This window comes from Myodes glareolus, chromosome 7, assembly GCF_982192425.1.
Source record: "Myodes glareolus chromosome 7, mMyoGla1.1, whole genome shotgun sequence".
NCBI classification, from domain to species: Eukaryota; Metazoa; Chordata; class Mammalia; order Rodentia; family Cricetidae; genus Myodes; species Myodes glareolus.
Genome location: NC_142032.1, coordinates 102484704 through 102500908, shown reverse-complemented (window position 1 = coordinate 102500908; position 16205 = coordinate 102484704). Strand labels below are relative to the sequence as shown.

At 51.3% G+C, this 16205-nt stretch overlaps 3 protein-coding genes across 6 annotated transcripts in view; 1 reads left to right on the top strand and 2 right to left on the bottom strand.

Moving 5' to 3' along the window:
• Nucleotides 1-8617, top strand: part of Numa1 (nuclear mitotic apparatus protein 1) — a 73616-nt gene extending 64999 nt beyond the window's left edge. Inside the window, 11 exon segments of the mRNA XM_048429631.3 lie at nt 264-332; nt 3114-3233; nt 3318-3536; nt 3638-3792; nt 4835-5081; nt 5714-5942; nt 6526-6662; nt 6932-7108; nt 7248-7358; nt 7474-7653; nt 7926-8617. Of these exon segments, the coding sequence (XP_048285588.3) occupies nt 264-332; nt 3114-3233; nt 3318-3536; nt 3638-3792; nt 4835-5081; nt 5714-5942; nt 6526-6662; nt 6932-7108; nt 7248-7358; nt 7474-7653; nt 7926-7937 (1656 nt within the window). The 3' untranslated portion in view covers nt 7938-8617.
• A 656-nt stretch (nt 8618-9273) lies between these two features.
• Il18bp (interleukin 18 binding protein) lies at nt 9274-12492 on the bottom strand. 3 transcript variants are annotated; one of them, XM_048429649.3, is made up of 6 exons: nt 11240-12207; nt 10911-11077; nt 10479-10622; nt 9893-10016; nt 9667-9814; nt 9274-9525 (listed from the first exon to the last, which is right to left on the bottom strand). In XM_048429649.3, exons 2-6 carry the CDS (start codon nt 11017-11019, stop codon nt 9412-9414), a joined length of 639 nt encoding a protein of 212 aa, XP_048285606.1. In that variant the 5' UTR covers nt 11020-11077; nt 11240-12207; the 3' UTR covers nt 9274-9411. The 3 variants fall into 3 exon arrangements, with proteins under 3 accessions (XP_048285606.1, XP_048285607.1, XP_085548952.1); XM_048429650.3 differs by having other exon boundaries at nt 10911-10983; nt 11240-12191; XM_085692826.2 differs by lacking the exon at nt 9893-10016 and having other exon boundaries at nt 10451-10622; nt 11240-12492.
• A 149-nt stretch (nt 12493-12641) lies between these two features.
• Rnf121 (ring finger protein 121) overlaps nt 12642-16205 on the bottom strand; it is a 61054-nt gene continuing 57490 nt past the window's right edge. For both annotated transcript variants that reach the window (XM_048429643.3, XM_048429642.3), the window contains exons 8-9: nt 15732-15833; nt 12642-13897 (exon numbers count right to left, since the gene is read on the bottom strand). In XM_048429643.3, coding sequence (XP_048285600.1) covers nt 13777-13897; nt 15732-15833 — 223 coding nt within the window. In that variant the 3' untranslated portion in view covers nt 12642-13776. The remainder of the gene's footprint in view (nt 13898-15731; nt 15834-16205) is intronic.

Here is a 16205-nt window from a genome sequence, read left to right as displayed (position 1 = left end):
CTGGTTATGCACATCTCCAACCAGAGTGAGGGCAAGAAGGCAAGGAGCAAAAGCTTCCTTCTGTGTTTTTTTTATGTGGGCTGCCACCATTAGGCGTGGCCCAGATTTTGGATGGGTTTTCCCACCTTTGATGATCAAATCCCTCATGCATGTTGTGCCCAGCTGCTTGCGTTTTAGCTGACGCAAATGTGGCCGAGTAGAGTACCAAGACAGCCATTCCAGCCAGGGAGTTCAGTCCTGTCTCTTCTCTTTTCTCCTCTCAGGTGGAAGAGCTGAGTAAGAAGTTGGCAGAGTATGATCAAACCCACAAGGCACAGCAGCAGAAGCTCCAGGTGGGACAGGACAGTAGAAGAACATCTTCCCTAAGCTCCTGGGTTATGGTGGTATGGGGCCAGAGCAGAAGCGCCCTGGGGGATTGCTCAGGAAGCCATCCTGAATCTCAGAAACCTCACCTTTGCCTTCTGGGAACCTGCCACAGACCGGCTCAGGGGAGCCACTCACACCATGGGAGAAGCAGGGTCTTGGTAACAGGAAGGCACAAGTTCGGCGAATGACAGACAGACACAACACACAAGAGAGTGGTTGGAATCTGCTGCAATTTTACTAAAATTCAAGCATCACTTTTATGAGATTACAGAAGAAAGTTGGCAGACACAAAAGCTTACATAGAAAAAAATGATTACAGGCAGTTGATTATTCTCAACAAGTCTTGTGGTCAGGGCCAGGTGGGCAGAGCTTTTCTTTGAAATTCGTCTCACGCCACTAACCAACTGCGCTTTCTCATGGCTCTAAATCATATCTGCCCTCAAGGTAACCCAAATACCATTTTTCAGGATTCCGCCCCCAGGGTTTGCTCCAATATTGAATGGCTGGCTTCATGTTGTCAAGAATAGCCTGCCTTTCTTTCCTATATAAAATGCACCAGGGGTTTCTCATTCTGGCTAGCCTCTCCATAAATGTTAACTCATGCCACTCCATACGTTCTCCTTCATAATTTACCCATCTTCTACCATCATGAGCTCTTTCTGTTCTAGGGTATCCATAAATTCCCCCAGAGAGCGAGCCGGAGTCTTAATCATCACATTAATGGCCTGAATCAAGGGAGGGGACTGGCGCATCAGTTCCTCCGTATACAAGGAGCCATTGGGAACGTTTCCTGGTTCCTTGAACAGATTAGGTTTTTGTCAAGAGAAAAATAGAACAGAAGAAGAAAATAGCAGAGCCAACGCAAGAAACCATCGCCAGGAACAAAGTGAACGAGGTTGTTGAGGCTGATCAGGCTGCCAGGAAGCCGCCGGGGGCCAAGCCCCTCATTTCCAGACGGCCACCACCTGAGAGGCATTTTGTCACACAGGCGAGACAGCCGTGGCTGTGGCAGGAGCTCTCACAGAAAAGCCTTCTCTCCATTAGGCCACCTATGCTTTTCTGATGATTACATAGTAAGCCTTGTTTTTGTGATCTGGGACTTTGGTTACCCTCGCTGCACTTTCCCAGTCTGTAGGTGTGTGGCTAACGACTACCAGACAGCAAGAATAGAAGAAATTCCAGTCCCAGAAAGTCCTTAGTAGTTTGGCTTCAAGGACTGAGTATGTCAACAATACTCATTCTCTCATTAGTTTTGTCATCCCCCCGCCCTGCCTTTTTTTGGTGTTGGTTTTTGAAGACAGGGTTTCACTGTCCTGGAACTCGCTCTGTAGACCAGGCTAGCCTTGAACTCACAGAGATAGACCTGCCTCTGCCTCCTGAGTGAACAATACTCATTCTTACAATGCATTTCTGTTCTCTTTCGTTTTAAAATTTTTTGGGGGAGAGACAGGGTCTTATGCAGTCTATAGCAGTGGGATTACTAGGTTTGTGCCATAATGGCCACAGCAATTATACTATTAGTGCTTTTAACTGTGTTACCTTATTCTAGTGTTTCCTTTTCGTAGTTCTAAGCATCCCATCCCTTAGTTAGGACAAAGGATTGGGCACCAGTGCCTTTGGGACTTGTATAGTACATGGTGGATCCCAGGCTGAGGCGTTCTGAGTTTCATTTTTTCCTGTTTAGCTTCTGTGCCCACAATTTGTCATGAACAATAAGCAGGCTTGCCGTGTTGCTTTGTTGGGGTTGTTAGGAGCTAATAGGCATAGAGAGGCATGGGTGGGAATATGCTCACACTAGTACCTATAGCAAATCAAGCTGATGTTGCAGGTAACAGAATCAGCTGTCCCCGTAGGAGGCAGTGCTGGTAATCATGAGCCCTCACAGGATTTGGACTTGGGAATTCAGATCTTAGTGTGCTGTGTTCAGTGTGACCTTGATCATTTTGCCTAAATCTCTGAACTCTTCATTACTAAGACAAGGGAAAAAGTTATTCTTCAGAGTGGTTTGGAGAAGCAAGTTCCTGCCACTGAGTGTTCTCATGCAGTTGTCTCTCAGTGTGCTCTACACCAGGGTGCCTGTAGTAAGGAAGCCGCTTGTTTCCCGGCTGCCCAGACTCCCAAAATAACCACACAGAAACTGTATTAATTAAACCACTTAAGTGTATTGCTAACTAGCTCTTACATCTACAATTAACCCATCTCCATTATTTTATATTTTACCATGAGGCTTGTGGCCTACCAGCAAGGTTTCTGGTAGACAGACAAGACATGTCTGTCTCTGTTGGCGGATTCATGACTTCTCCTTGACTCCGCCTCCTTACTCCCAGCATTCAGTTTAGTTTCCCCACCTAGCTCTACTCTACCCTATCACAGGCCTAAGACAGTTTCTTTATTAACCAATGGTATTCACAGCATACAGAGGGGGGTCCCGTGTCTGGTGTTCTCTGTTCCATTGGGATAAAGTGTACATGGTCAGGGAGTGAGATACTTGGTGCCTGGCCGTATAGATGGCAGGCAGACCTGGGAGAAGTATTAAAGCTAGCAGGTGGTCAGCAAAGGGTCCACAGGAGGGCCTGGGAGGGAGAATGGAATTGTTTTGTAGGCTGTGGTTGGGGGAATGTGTTTGTTGGGCTGAGGGGTCCTAAGTGTCCTGAGAGAATATATTCATGAAGGACCTGAAATGCCTGTGGAGACTGAGTGGATTTGAAGGGAGTAACCAGAGCCACCTTTTTTGATTGACTTCTCAGGCTTTCCAGGCTCAGGGCGGTGAGAGCCAGCAGGAGGTCCAGCGCCTCCAGACCCAGCTAAATGAGCTACAGGCCCAGCTGAGCCAGAAGGAGCAGGCAGCTGAGCATTACAAGCTACAGGTGAGGGGCCAGGAACAGGCCTGCTCTGCCCTTCCTCCTGACCACTAGGTTCTGCCACACCTACCCACCCTGTCATCCACACAGATGGAGAAAGCCAAGACCCATTATGATGCCAAGAAGCAGCAGAACCAAGAGCTGCAGGAGCAGCTTCGAGACCTGGAGCAGCTGCAGAAGGAGAACAAGGAGCTTCGGACTGAAGCTGAACGTCTGGGCCGCGAGCTGCAGCAGGCAGGGCTGAAGACCAAAGAGGCTGAGCAGGCCTGCCGCCACCTTAGTACCCAGGTGCGCAGCCTGGAGGCGCAGGTAAGCATCTATTTTAACAGAGACACCTCACCCTGTACTGTTGGAATCCATACCCTCCTCTCCAAGGCCAACCCTACTCTAGGCTTCTCTTTATTTCCCAGGTTGCCCATGCAGACCAGCAGCTTCGAGACTTGGGCAAATTCCAGGTGGCAACTGATGCCTTAAAGAGCCGTGAGCCTCAGAAACCCCAGCTGGACTTAAGTATTGACAGCCTGGATCTGAGCTTGGAGGAGGGAACCCCGTGCAGTGTTGCTAGGTCAGGAGACACGCCTCTCTAGCCTGTGCTTGTTCACTAAGTGTGTGCTGGCCTGGTATGCCGCCTGTGTAGGGGACAAGAGAAGTGGAACAGTTAAGAAAGCCTTGGAAAAGGCTCTTTCATGAGCTTAGATAGATTTCACAGGTGTGTGCAGGGGTGGAGGAGCAGTCTGTATTGTGAGGCCAAGTCGGCCCGAAAGCCCAGAGCCTGAGTGGATTTGATCCTACAGACCAGTGGACCTCAGAAGTGCTGAAATTGAGGACTGCAAGGTTGGATTTGTATCTTAAGAGTTTCCCGATAGCACAGAAGACAAGATTGGAAGTACAGTTACTGTTCTGTCAAATGTTAGTACTGCACTGTGTGCCGACTACTCAGAACAGTGACACTTTTATTTCTCCCACTCCCCCAGCAAACATCTTAGGTAGGCTATATTCATCCATCGCGTCTCCTTAGACAGACCTGGGGTTTAGAGGGGCAGTCACTGGCCTAAGCTTCCACACTGACGGAGCCCAGCATTGAACCTGGAAACTTGGCCTGAGTCCTTGCTTGTCACCACTGTGCAGCATCTCCCAGTCTAAGTGCAGGGGAGATGAGCTCAGGATGACGAGGGAAGGGAGTCCCGTGGAGAGGTATGCAGCTGGGAGAGCTTCTTAGAATGTTGACTTTGACTGAGGGTGGCAGAAGAGGTCAAATTATACCCACATTCATGGCTGGGGACCTGTGAAGCTATCCCATGTAGAGAGGGTTTAGAGTGACAATTGTGGAACAGTTGTGGCATCTGGGGGAGGTCTGGGCTCATGGCTGTCTGGCCTGGAGAGTGGGGCTTGGGCTAAAGTAGGGATCTGCCAGTATGAATGGGTTAGAAGCAGCCAAGAGTGAACTAGAAAAGCTCAGTCAGCTCCTTTTCAGTATTTTGGAAATACCAGTGAGAGTATGTTTTACCACATTTACACATCAGTGTAAGAATCACTTTGGGGCTAGTGGACAGACAGCGTGCCTTCTAGCCCAGGAACTGCATCTCAGGACATCACTTTCTCTACAGCAAGCTGCCTCGTACCCAGCCAGATGGCACCAGTGTCCCTGGAGAGCCAGCTTCACCCATCTCCCAGCGCCTGCCCCCCAAGGTGGAATCCCTGGAGAGTCTCTACTTCACCCCCATTCCAGCTCGGGGTCAGGCCCCCTTAGAGAGCAGCCTGGACTCCCTGGGGGATGCGTTCCCTGACTCTGGCCGTAAGACTCGCTCTGCTCGCCGGCGTACCACACAAATCATCAACATTACCATGACCAAGGTTAGGCTCCTGAGCGTGGGGCTCAGTCGGGATAAGCTAGGATAATAAGCTACGGTCCTAACTTACTGAGGAGCTTTTCTCTAGACAAGGACAGGACCTGCCTGAGAGGAAGGCAAAGCAGAATATAGGAACTATCAGTAACCCTGAGTTTCTAGCATCCCATGCAGTCAGGATGGAGCTTGGCATGGGTTTTTTTGGTTTTTTTTGTTTTTGTTTTTTTTGTCGTCTCACAGTGACTTCCTTCTACTACTGAGAATTAGGGAGAGTGTTGATGATATTCAGACCCCGGGAACCTTGGATGCAGTGATGGCAGAAGCTGTAGGCTGAGACCAGCTCGCTACCTCAGGAGACAGGGAGCTGCCTCTTAGCCTAGCTACTGCTACCTGTCACCGTACTTCTTACCTCTGACACAGGCTGATAATGATAATGCTTCCTTCAAAGTATTACGGGTAGAAGGGTCTTGGCAGCCTCAGCATCTTGCAAGAGCTTCTGGCCGTGTGGCCTGTCTCTACGCTTGCCATCTAAAGACCCCTTTAAAGCAGTGTGGGAACAACAGCTGTACTGTAGCATCTGAGAGCTTTGGGACCGAGGAGGTGGTGCTATGGTGTTACTGCAATGATTCATCCTTCCAGAAACTAGATGTGGAAGAGCCAGACAGCGCCAACTCATCCTTCTATAGCACGCAGTCTGCCCCTGCTCCCCAGCCCAGCTTGCGCGCCACCTCTTCCACCCAGTCTCTGGCCCGTTTGGGTTCCCCTGATGATGGCAACTCGGCTCTGCTCAGCCTGCCTGGTTACCGGCCTACCACTCGAAGCTCTGCTCGTCACTCCCAGGCCAGGATGTCCAGTGGGGCCTCCCAAGGTGAGGAGACTGCGGGAATTTACCACAACCCCAAACAAGACTGGGAGTGGATCTTGGCATAGGGAAGAGCAAGATTTCAAAAGCTCAAGGCAGGCCTCCTTGCTGCCTTCCTGTACCAGAACTTTTGGCCCTCACTTGCCCCTGCCACCTAAGGGCCTTCCATGTCCTAGGACTGCAAAGGAGCCGTTGGGACCAGGGATGTACACCAATCGCTTAAGATTCCCAGTGTGAGAGATAATCGGCACTCGAGGGGTTCTTTAGGCTACTTTCTGCGAGACCGCAAGCTTTGGGAAGGTCAGGCTGTCGAAATTTCTTGAAAGTTGCCCTTTAGGTCCTTGGCTATCAGTTCATGGGCCTCAGTCAGCCTTGACAGGTAAATAAGATACGGCAGCCTCTGCTGCACTCTGCCCTCCCCCGGGAGACAAATGGTCTGGATGGCTGTCCCATTGACACAGAATAAGACTTGTGTATCCAGCTTGAAGCCCCTCAGGAAGGTGGGATGGAGCGGGGTCCAAAAAATCTGGCCAGGTTAGTAGACAGTGTGCAGCCGCAGTCGTGTGCCCTAACGTCCTGCCTGTCGCAGGAAGGAACAGCTTCTACATGGGGACTTGCCAGGATGAGCCCGAGCAGCTGGACGATTGGAACCGCATTGCAGAGCTGCAGCAGCGCAACCGAGTGTGCCCCCCGCACCTGAAGACCTGCTATCCTCTGGAGTCTAGGGTGAGATGCGGGGTCACCTCAAGGCCTCCCACACTGACTGAAGTGGCTAGCCCGAATATGTATGCTGGGTCTTTGGCCTATTGGAAATGTCTCTCGTGTTTCTACATGGAACAGACGGCAGCAGTCACTCAGGAGTGAAGTCAGATTGAGACTGCTGAGACTACTAGCTATTCCTCATAGGTAGATCCAGCTCTTCAGTGTTGTGTGGCAGCCCTAGTTCCTGCTTCAGACAGCTGGGACACATGGTTGCTTCCTCATGTTCCATGCAGCCTTCCACGAACCTGGCCACCATCACTGATGAGGAGATGAAAACCGGAGACCCCCAGGAAACCTTACGCCGAGCCAGCATGCAGCCAACCCAGATTTCTGAGGGTCTTGGCATTACCACCCGGCAGCAGCGCAAACGGGTCTCCTTAGAGACCCACCAGGGCCCTGGCACTCCCGAGGTAAGTGACACACAAGCATCTGTGATCTGTTCTCACCATGTCTTAAGTAGTAAATGGGAGGGAAATCTTGCAATGGGACTGCTGGAACGGCCTCTGTCAGATGGGGAAGGCAACTGTCTCATTGTCCTCTGCCTCACAGTCCAAGAAAGCTACCAGCTGCTTCCCACGGCCCCTGACTCCCAGGGACCGGCATGAAGGACGTAAGCAGAGCAGCAATGCTGAAGCCCAGAAGAAAGCAGCTCCAGTTCAGGTTAGGCTGGGACTGAAGGAGGGAGGGAAGGAAGACAGGCAGGCAGGCCGGCCGGCCAAATGAAACCTTGCTGGCAGAGCCCCAAAGTAGCCAGTTGACAAACTGATCCCCACAGGTGGATCGGCGCCAGTCAATGGCCTTCAGCATCCTTAACACACCCAAGAAGCTGGGAAATAGTCTTCTACGGCGAGGAGCTTCCAAGAAGACCCCAGCGAAGGTCTCTCCCAATACTCGCAGTGGAACCCGCCGCTCTCCCCGCATTGCCAGCACTGCTACCCCTCGGGCCAAGGGCAAGGTAACACAGTAAACTAGATTGAGTACTCTATAGGGCAGCATCCAAAGCAGGGCCAAGCTAGACCAGTGGAGGGAGGGGCGCAAGAAGAGGCACTTTGTCCTGGGTAGCCATTCATAATTGAGGACGCCACTTAGGCATGGTTGGCAACTGATAATTTAAAGATGGGTGTTTATGGAGCACAAAGGGAGGGGTTCCAGGCAGGGGTTTTCTGAGCTAATAGAGGCTGGCAACAGGAGATTTAATCTGGCCAAGTGACCGTCTCTCTTTTTCAGGCAAAGCATTAAAGAGTCAACACCAGTGCGTGGCCCTACCTGGTCCTTTTCCCTCTACTGTCCCTCTCAGTGCCTTCTCTCAGCTCCCAGGCCAATGGCGGCCTGCCCCCCAGACACAGTGATGCTTGCCTGCACCCTTGCCTGGTTCCTGGACCTTCATTGATGCCTTCTAGGCATCTTTTCAGAGCTGGCCCAGGAAGCGTGGACATTGTGGGGTGTTCTCCTTATCTTGCCTCCTGACCTCTCCCCCCCTCCCCTTTTGGAGGAAAGTCTACTCCATTGTAACTAGATTTGAGGCTGAATTCTTGAGCCCAGACAGTCTTCCTTAGTCTCTGGACCTAGAAGGGACCATTGGAGAAGCAGGTTCTGCTTCCTGCTCTTTCTGGTGGCTAGGCCTAGCAGAGGCCTTTGCTCTTGAACCCTAGGATTGGGCTTGACCTGGTAGGAGCCTCTGCTCTTCCTGCTCCCGTCTACACAAGGACACACCTGCCTGGAAGATGCTCTTTTCCAGGGCAGATGGATCCTGGGTCTCAGGAGTGGGATGGGGACAGCCTTCCATGGCAGCTCACACTTCACCTTCCCCAGACTTGCACTGGGGTGGGATATGGAACTATGGGAAGGTTTTTAAGGGCCAGGGATGGATCTTTTTAAAATGTTATTACTTGTAAATAAAGTCTATTTTTCTCCCTTGAGTGCTGCGCTTTGTGTCGTTATGGGGGAAGGAGGGAAGTGACAGCTCTCTGGAGCCTGTGTTTGGCCCTCCTGAGTCTGGAGACCAGCACTCTTCTCATCTGCCTTCCTGGGATCTTTCCACATTCCATTTCTGCTCCCTGTTCCTAACTAATACTATGGGTTGTTTTCTATGTCAAGGGTTTGCGTTATCTATCTTGAATTTCTAATTGGCAAGAGAGTCAGTGTCCCCTGCCCCTTCCTGAGACAGGCAGCATTCCTATAGACAGTACTAGGGCCTAAAATACATCAGGTTGAGATGTCACTAAATGAGGACTCATTGTGGGCCCTGCTGAGATTAGTTGTGATCTGAAGCAGCCATTGTCCCATCCCTTCCTTAGGACATTGGGGCAGATGAGGAAAAAAAACCACCTATAAATAATGAAGTCAATGCAGATTGGCCAGAGCTGAGATAGATCTTGTCAGAGTGACATCTCGACCAGGGTTCACCTGCTGAATCGGTGCAGAATGTGAGACCTGACAAGCCTCTGGAAAGTCAATGTGAACTTGTAGGCAGAGCTCCTATTGCTTGGCTAAGGCACCAGCAGGTCTCCAAGGTCCCTCGACACCAGTGGGGTGAAGAAGACGTTAGAAAAGTTAACGCGCATGGACAGAGGGAAAAGCAGGGGAAATTCTAATTTAATTACTATGATATTCTAGGTAGAAATAGAGCTTGAGTTTGAGGTTCAGCTGCGTGGGACAAGCAGAGCCTGTGGTGTAGCCTTCACCCTCCAGGTTGATGAGAGCCAGGCTCCAGTCAAGGCCATGCTGTGGCCGGCTGCATGTTGACCCCTGGCCCTGCTGATGTGGGTTCTGGGCTGTGGCTGGAGAGGATTTCTTGAGAAGGGGTCGGGACTGTTTTCAACCCATCCTGAGGAAGTAAAGGCACACGAGGTCAGAGCTGAGGAGGAGTTCCTGTCCCTATCAAGTCCTCAGTTACTGTCCTGGCAAAGCCCATCCTTCCTCCCCCAGACAGCAGAGATTCCCGGATGCCTTTCTCCAGGGTCCTTACCCAGAGCTGGGCCAGAACAATATGATACTGGGCCACCTGTGCAGGATCCACAAACAGACAGGAGAAGTTGGTGCTTCGTAGGGTGGGGCTCAGTTCCTCTAGCACCAAGGCTTTCTGTAACCAAGTGCTGGTGTTCCTGTGTTCCCGACTGCAGAGGCAGAAGAGAATCATGAGAGGGTTGCAGGGGATGTCTCCCTTCTACTAGCCTGACTGCTGTGACCCTCACCTTGTGTGACCCTCCCTCAGCCGGCCTGGGAGGTGCTCAATGAAGGAACCATTGCCCAGCCAGTAGAGGATGCTCAAGTAGGGGAAGCGGCTGCAGGCAGTACAGGACAAGGTCAGCGTTCCATCTAGGAGCACAGATGGCTGTTAGTTATTCTATCAGAGGCCCCCTACCCTGCCAGCTCCTCTTAGTCATGAATCAGAACCTACAATACCTGTACCCCACTTATGTAGAAAAATATTAAAAGGGAATATTTAATATTACAGGCATCAATCTCCCTAAGCCTATGTACGAAATGTCCTAAGTTCATCAAATCTTCCACTTCTGTGCCTCCTTCCTTGGGAAGACAGGGTCAATATGGGTCATGCTAGTAGGCTGATGTTGCTGGCTGAGATGGCCAGAAGGCAGGCAGGGTCCAAGGCCCTGGGAGGGCTACAGTCCTATAGGAACCATCCTGGGAGCTGGGCAGTAGAGTGGTGAACAGAGCCAAACTGGTGCTTCTTGGCAGGTGGGTGGCACATTCCTAAGTCAGCCTAACCCCTGACCTCTGACAACTCTAACCTCTTGGGCTCCCGTAACCGCTCCTTACTCAGTGGCACTTCTTCCTCTGGCCAGATCACGTGCAGTGCTGGAGACCAGGAAGAGCACAGGTCCTTTGTCTGAGGTGCACATGTGCCTCTGGCCAGAATGACGACATGGACACAGAGAAGCAGGACCCGCCAAGGACTAGGGTCTGAGGAACAGAATTACAGGTGTAAAGCTCAGCACCCTAGCACTGCTCTGGTCAGACGCAAACCTCTACCCAGATACTCCTGGGCTGTCAGCAGGCATCAGAATGGGTGGAAACCCTTTAGCCCAGCTGAATGTGGTGCAAAGAAGCCTTGAAGTGGAGCCAGACCAAAGCAGCTACATGGAGGCTTAGAGCAATAGCAGAGTTGGATACAACATCTTGGGGGTGATGGCCAAGTTAGCCACATTACTCCATTCTATTAGGATGACCCCACAAAGCCCCATGTCCCACCTGTTGTCCAACAGTGTCTCATGGTTGTGATGACTGTGTCAGAAGCAAGCAAGCCTGGTGTCTGTAACTTCCTCTGGAAAGGAAGAGTGGAGTTCAGCCAGTCCCACATCTTCAGGTTTCTTCCCTCCGACAGTCCATCTGAGCCTCTGCTACTTCAGAGGGCAGGCCTAGAGCCACAAGCCGGGCCTTTGGCACTTAAGACACTGCTGTTGTTCCCTAGTAAATTTCCTCTCATACCAGCTCCAAACAGCATTTATATAACAGTTCCCCAATCCAATCTTACCCAGAGAGGTTAGGGAGGAGAAAGGCACAAAGAGCCAGGGACTTACCTGGGAAGCAACCCTCTCCGTTGACAGCCCTCTTTCTGGGAAGGGCAGGATGCAGTCCGCTTCTGGGAAAGCTCCCAACCATGATTTCACTTTCACTTCCTGCCTAGGAATCCCAAACAGACTGCTCCGCCCCTTGACCCACAGCTCACACTAGACAAATTTCCCAGGCCCCTCTCCAAATTCTCACCTCACACCACTAAGACCCCTGAGAGTGAGACAGATCAGTCTCTCTTGCAGATCAGTGCTGCCTTACAGAGAGAGGGTCAGGATGGCGGTGCCCCCTCCCCCTTCACTTAACTTCCTATAGAGTCAAGCTTTTACTTTCTCCATAACAGTGCCCAAGGAGTCAATATTAATTGGTACTGGGGACTTCAAATTGAATCACTGACCTTTTTACCCTCAATGCTATATTGGCCCAAAGTCTGCTGTCTCACACCCACCCTGACAGGCACGGGAGCCACTGGAACGTGTTGTAGGCTCACTGGTTAAATCTAGATCTTTCCACCCGGCTCTAAGGCCCTGAAGAGCTTCTGGGAGCTCCAAAACTCTCACCACAGGAAACAGCAACTGGTTGGTGTACAAGTTTCCCAGCCACTAGCAGAGCTGACCCTAAACAGCCGCCAGGAAAGCACTTCCCCAGCAGTCCAGTAGCTTGGGGGCTGGAACTCGGCAGGTACACACTCAGAATCTGATCATCTGAAGCTGTGCTCTTTAGGACAGAGCTTCTGGTGCGTGCACCTGGGTAAGTATGTACATGGTCCGAGGTTTGTGGTTCTGCGATCAACGGGGAAGCTGCTGACGAAAGGTAGGGAAATGGATCCGGTTTGGAACAAAAATTCATAACTGATTCGGATGCAGGAGGCTGAAAGCCATGTCTGTATACCACATTCATTTCTCTGATCAACTCCACCCACCTTCTCCCACCTAGGCTGCAGACTGCAGGGAGAGTTTGACCCAGAGACCAGAGGCTGCACTCCCCTGGGTGTGTGGGGGGGGGGGGTCGGGGGACAGGGATTCTTAGAGACTGGGGGATGGGTGGAGGTACAGGAAGAGGAACCTGAGACCAGAGGTGGCCCAGAGGAGGTTGTGGGACTCAGGACTGACTCGGTGTGAAAGCAGCAGGGGAACAAAGGAAGAGTTGATCGATCCCTGAGTCCTTTGATCAGCTCCCAAGGCTTGAGGATACAGGAATAGGCTGAATAGTTGGGGTACTAGTCTCAGCCACCTCAGTCTGAAAGGGGGCTCAGTGAAGCCTTAGGGCACCTAATGCCAAAAAACAGGAACTACACACATAGGGGGCAGGGGTGGAAACACAGTGTCCACGACTGTAGGCCCCAGCTCTCAGGTGCAAGAGGCAAGACACCCCAGAGGTCACAGGAAAGAGTGGCAAAAAGAAAAGCTCTCCAGCCTAGCTCATGGAGCTTTATTCAAAGGTGACAAGGGCCTGTTTGGCCAGTGCTGTAGACCCACGGTGCCCTCCCACTGTCTCCAAACGCCCAGGACTGCGACTAGGCCTGCTCAGAAGCCCCCACTTTTCGGAACCTGTGCTCACTCGGGTCTTATTCTTCCCATCCACCCACCACTCCTACTGTCAGGCCCAGGAAGACCCCACAAATGACCACGCCTCCATAGGGCTGTTCCCTAGTCTGGGAATCTCTGCTTAGCTTCAAGGGCACATTGATGACTTGCAGAAATTGGTACCCATTAGTCTGTCTGCTCTGTGCACATGCAGCACACACTTTGGCACGTTACCACTTCCAGGCTGAGGCTCTATTTGCACAAGAAGCTGCAACATTCATTGCTACCAAAGTAGCTTCCACAGCCTAACTATACATAGATGGTTTCTATACCCTGCCTGGCGACAGCCCTGCTCAGTGGTAGGTAATCCATGCTACTCACTCTTCCAGTTGTCCCAAAACATGTCAGTGAATTTTGAGGTCACAGGGCTTCCCTAGTTGGAAAAGTCATCAATTTTGCCACGCTCAGTCTTAAGTTTCCAGACAAAAAGGGAACAGTCATGTACAACAGCCACCTTATGTCCCAGACAGCTGAAGAGAGCATTCACTGCTCAGCATTGGATCTTGGCACCAGTCTGAGCTCTTCTACACTGAGTGCAAACCAGGTTTGCGCCTTACAGAGGGAAGGGACGGGGAAGGGTAGGCTGAAGCACTCAGCCAGCAGAAAACCCACACTATTGCTCTCAGCCAGAGGTGAGAAGACTCCTCCCAACCAACAGCTCTGCCCTACCATGTTCAGGCAGGGTAAGGCCTAGGGGTGGGGGACAATTCCTATGCTCCACAATAAAAAAATTTAAATATATTCATCAAAATAATTTTCTTTTAAAAAGCCCCCGCTGCTAACAGCCCCACTGGCTGGTTCTCCAACATCCCCACCCCCAAAACCAGACCCAGTTGGGGAGGTCCTGAGTGGCCCAAAGTGCCTTTGAGTCTTTCCCACCCAAGTCTTCACGGGCAGCAAGGGAAGTGCCCTGAGGTCCATGGCAGGTGGGGTGGGCTCCCCAGTGATGTGGCTGCTGTTTATTCCAGGCCCAGAATGTAGCTGATGCCTTGAACCAGGCCGATGATCACAGGCTGCCAGGCCACCAGGTAGCGCAGCCAGTCCAGCAGCTGTCCATACATGACGTGAGGCCTCTCCCAGCTGGTAGGGCGTTAAGGATCAGAGGCTAGATTATATGCAAGAGCTGTTAGGTTCATTCAGCAGGGTAGTGAGCCGTCCTTGGATTTGCCTACAGTTTTATGCTGCTCCGTAGCCCAGAGAAAAACAAAGCTACCCAGCTTCTCTTCAGCTCTCCATGTTGGAATGAAGCACTGAACCCAGAGAATCGGGAAGGAGAGCAAAAGGGACTGGAGCAGACACGAGAAGTGGAGAGGTAAAACCGATCTCTCCACAACCGACATCCGTGCAGGGCTCCACACACCACCTGCTCAGAGACGACAAACAGCCTGAGTCTGACAGACGCCCTAGAAATGTATCCATGAAATGTATCCCGGAGGAAGCTGGGAATGGAGTACAGGAAACCAGCAGGGTCTTCTAGCAAGTATTCTGCCTCTGGGCTAGCTATACTCCTGCCCCAAGAAGTTTCTTGTAATGTATCAAATTTAAGGGTTTTTCCATTAAGGAAAAGGTTGTGTTTACTGACATGTTGTGTAGCAATTTTCTTCCAGAAAAAAAGCTTCCATCTTGGCAGGAAGTGTAAGACATAGGCTCTTCTTGGGTGGTGGTGGCAGCACACACCTTTAATCCCATCACTCGGGAGGCAGAGGCAGGCAGATCTCTTGAGTTTGAGACCAGTCTGGTCTACAGAGCAAGTTCCAGGACAGTCAGTGCTACAAAGAGAAATCCTCTTTTGGAAAACAAAAACCAAACCAAAACAAACAAACAAAAAATCCACTATTCTAAAGAGGTGAAACATCCCATCCAGCAGGGAAGTAAGCCCAGAAAGTAAACAATTCAAAGGCTTCAGAAGTCCCTGAAACTGACTATCTGGTCACACTAGGCTCCTCCTTCACCGAGTATCTATAAGTGGTGAAAACTGCTGAGACACAGCTGAGCTGCTAGAAGCTGCTCAGACCAACTGAACCGCCTGCAGAAGTGCCAGGTTTGTGGCTTCCAGAAGCCATCATCCATGGCAGCTTTTGGCGATACGGCTGTCTTTGAGTCCTTTCAGGTACAGCAAGTAACCCTTCACCATACTCCTCTAAGTAACACCAATAAGCCTCACTGGTTCACCAAGCTGGACTTGAGTGGCACCCTTGCTTTGGTCTGGGGTGAGTGGATGCTTATTCCCGTCTTCCAAGGAGTAGTATAGTATAACAGAATCAGGAAAACGGTGTCAATCAGATTAGTCACAAGCAGCCTCTGGCAGAGACTTGAAGGAGGCCCTCCTGAGGCCAAGAAGCCTTTCCTTTCATTCTGCTCTCTCTAGAGAGAAGAAAGGATGCCTACAGAGCCCAGCTGGGAGGAAAGTCTGCAGAGAGGCTCTGGAAATGGTGGAGCACCCCTGTCCCATGGCTAGTCCTGCTGTATAGAGGGGACAGGAAACGACAGAACACAAAGGGCAGCTAGGGTAGGAGCGGGGCAGAAGCGAATGGGGAAAAGGGCCCGCAGGCCCTGCCTACCCAGGCAAAGGCAGCTCTGGATGCAAACCGTGGGGAAGGCATCGCTCACTGGTGAATAACTGCGGCCACGGCTCAGCCTCTTAGGGCTGCCAGGGAATCAAGTGAGATGATTCAGGTGAAGAACTTTCTAGAGAGGAAGCAGACACACAAGTTGCAGTGGCCACTTTTGTTAGTAATTTATGATAGGCAGTTGAGCTTCCTGGCTGCCTCATGTCGCACCCCAGTTCTCCAGGACAGAGCCAAACTGAGGAGTAAACAAACTCCAGGTGGAGGCAGCGGGGTGGAACAGTGGGATGCAGACACTGAGAGTGCCTTCCTCCCACCAGCTACCCCAGCAAGGACTCAAAGGATACGGGTTGCTGAACATCCTCTTCAGGTCCACCTTCTCCTTGCAGTATGGACACGTCTGTTTCTTTCCCACGATGCACCAGCCTCGGATACAGAACTCGTGGAATCTGAGCACCATTGGTCAAGGGAAGTGGTGGAAAGCCAAACTGGTACTTTAGCCCCATCTTGGACCTCAGCATGCCAGAGCGGCAGCTCCAGAGAAAGGTTCACTCCTTACATACAGCTGTGTGATCTGGGGAGGGCCCTTCTCTCCGAATGTTTCCTCCCAGGGGAGTGAGAGCCATGATCCTAATTTACATGGCTGTTATGAACCAGGATGGAGACAAATACACAGTTCCCAACATGGCACAGGACGGGTACTTAGTAAAGACATGATCAAGATGAGATCAAATCCTCAGTAAGGGACTCAACTCTAAACTGAAGCATTTCGGTAGTCTCCTCCTCTGTGCACACATCAGCTTGAGTGGCCTCGCTAGCTG

Excerpts from the sequence above, each read along its gene's own strand:
- Il18bp (XM_048429649.3), bottom strand. The coding sequence starts at position 11,019 with ATGTGGGACTGGCTGAACTCCACTCTTCCTTTCCAGAGGAAGTTACAG. Across the intron at positions 10,017-10,478 it reads AGAGGAAGAAGTGCCACTGA|ATGGAACGCTGACCTTGTCC; the intron begins GTAAGGAGCGGT and ends CTGTGCTCCTAG. Across the intron at positions 9,815-9,892 it reads CTGAGGGAGGGTCACACAAG|TCGGGAACACAGGAACACCA; the intron begins GTGAGGGTCACA and ends CTGCCTCTGCAG.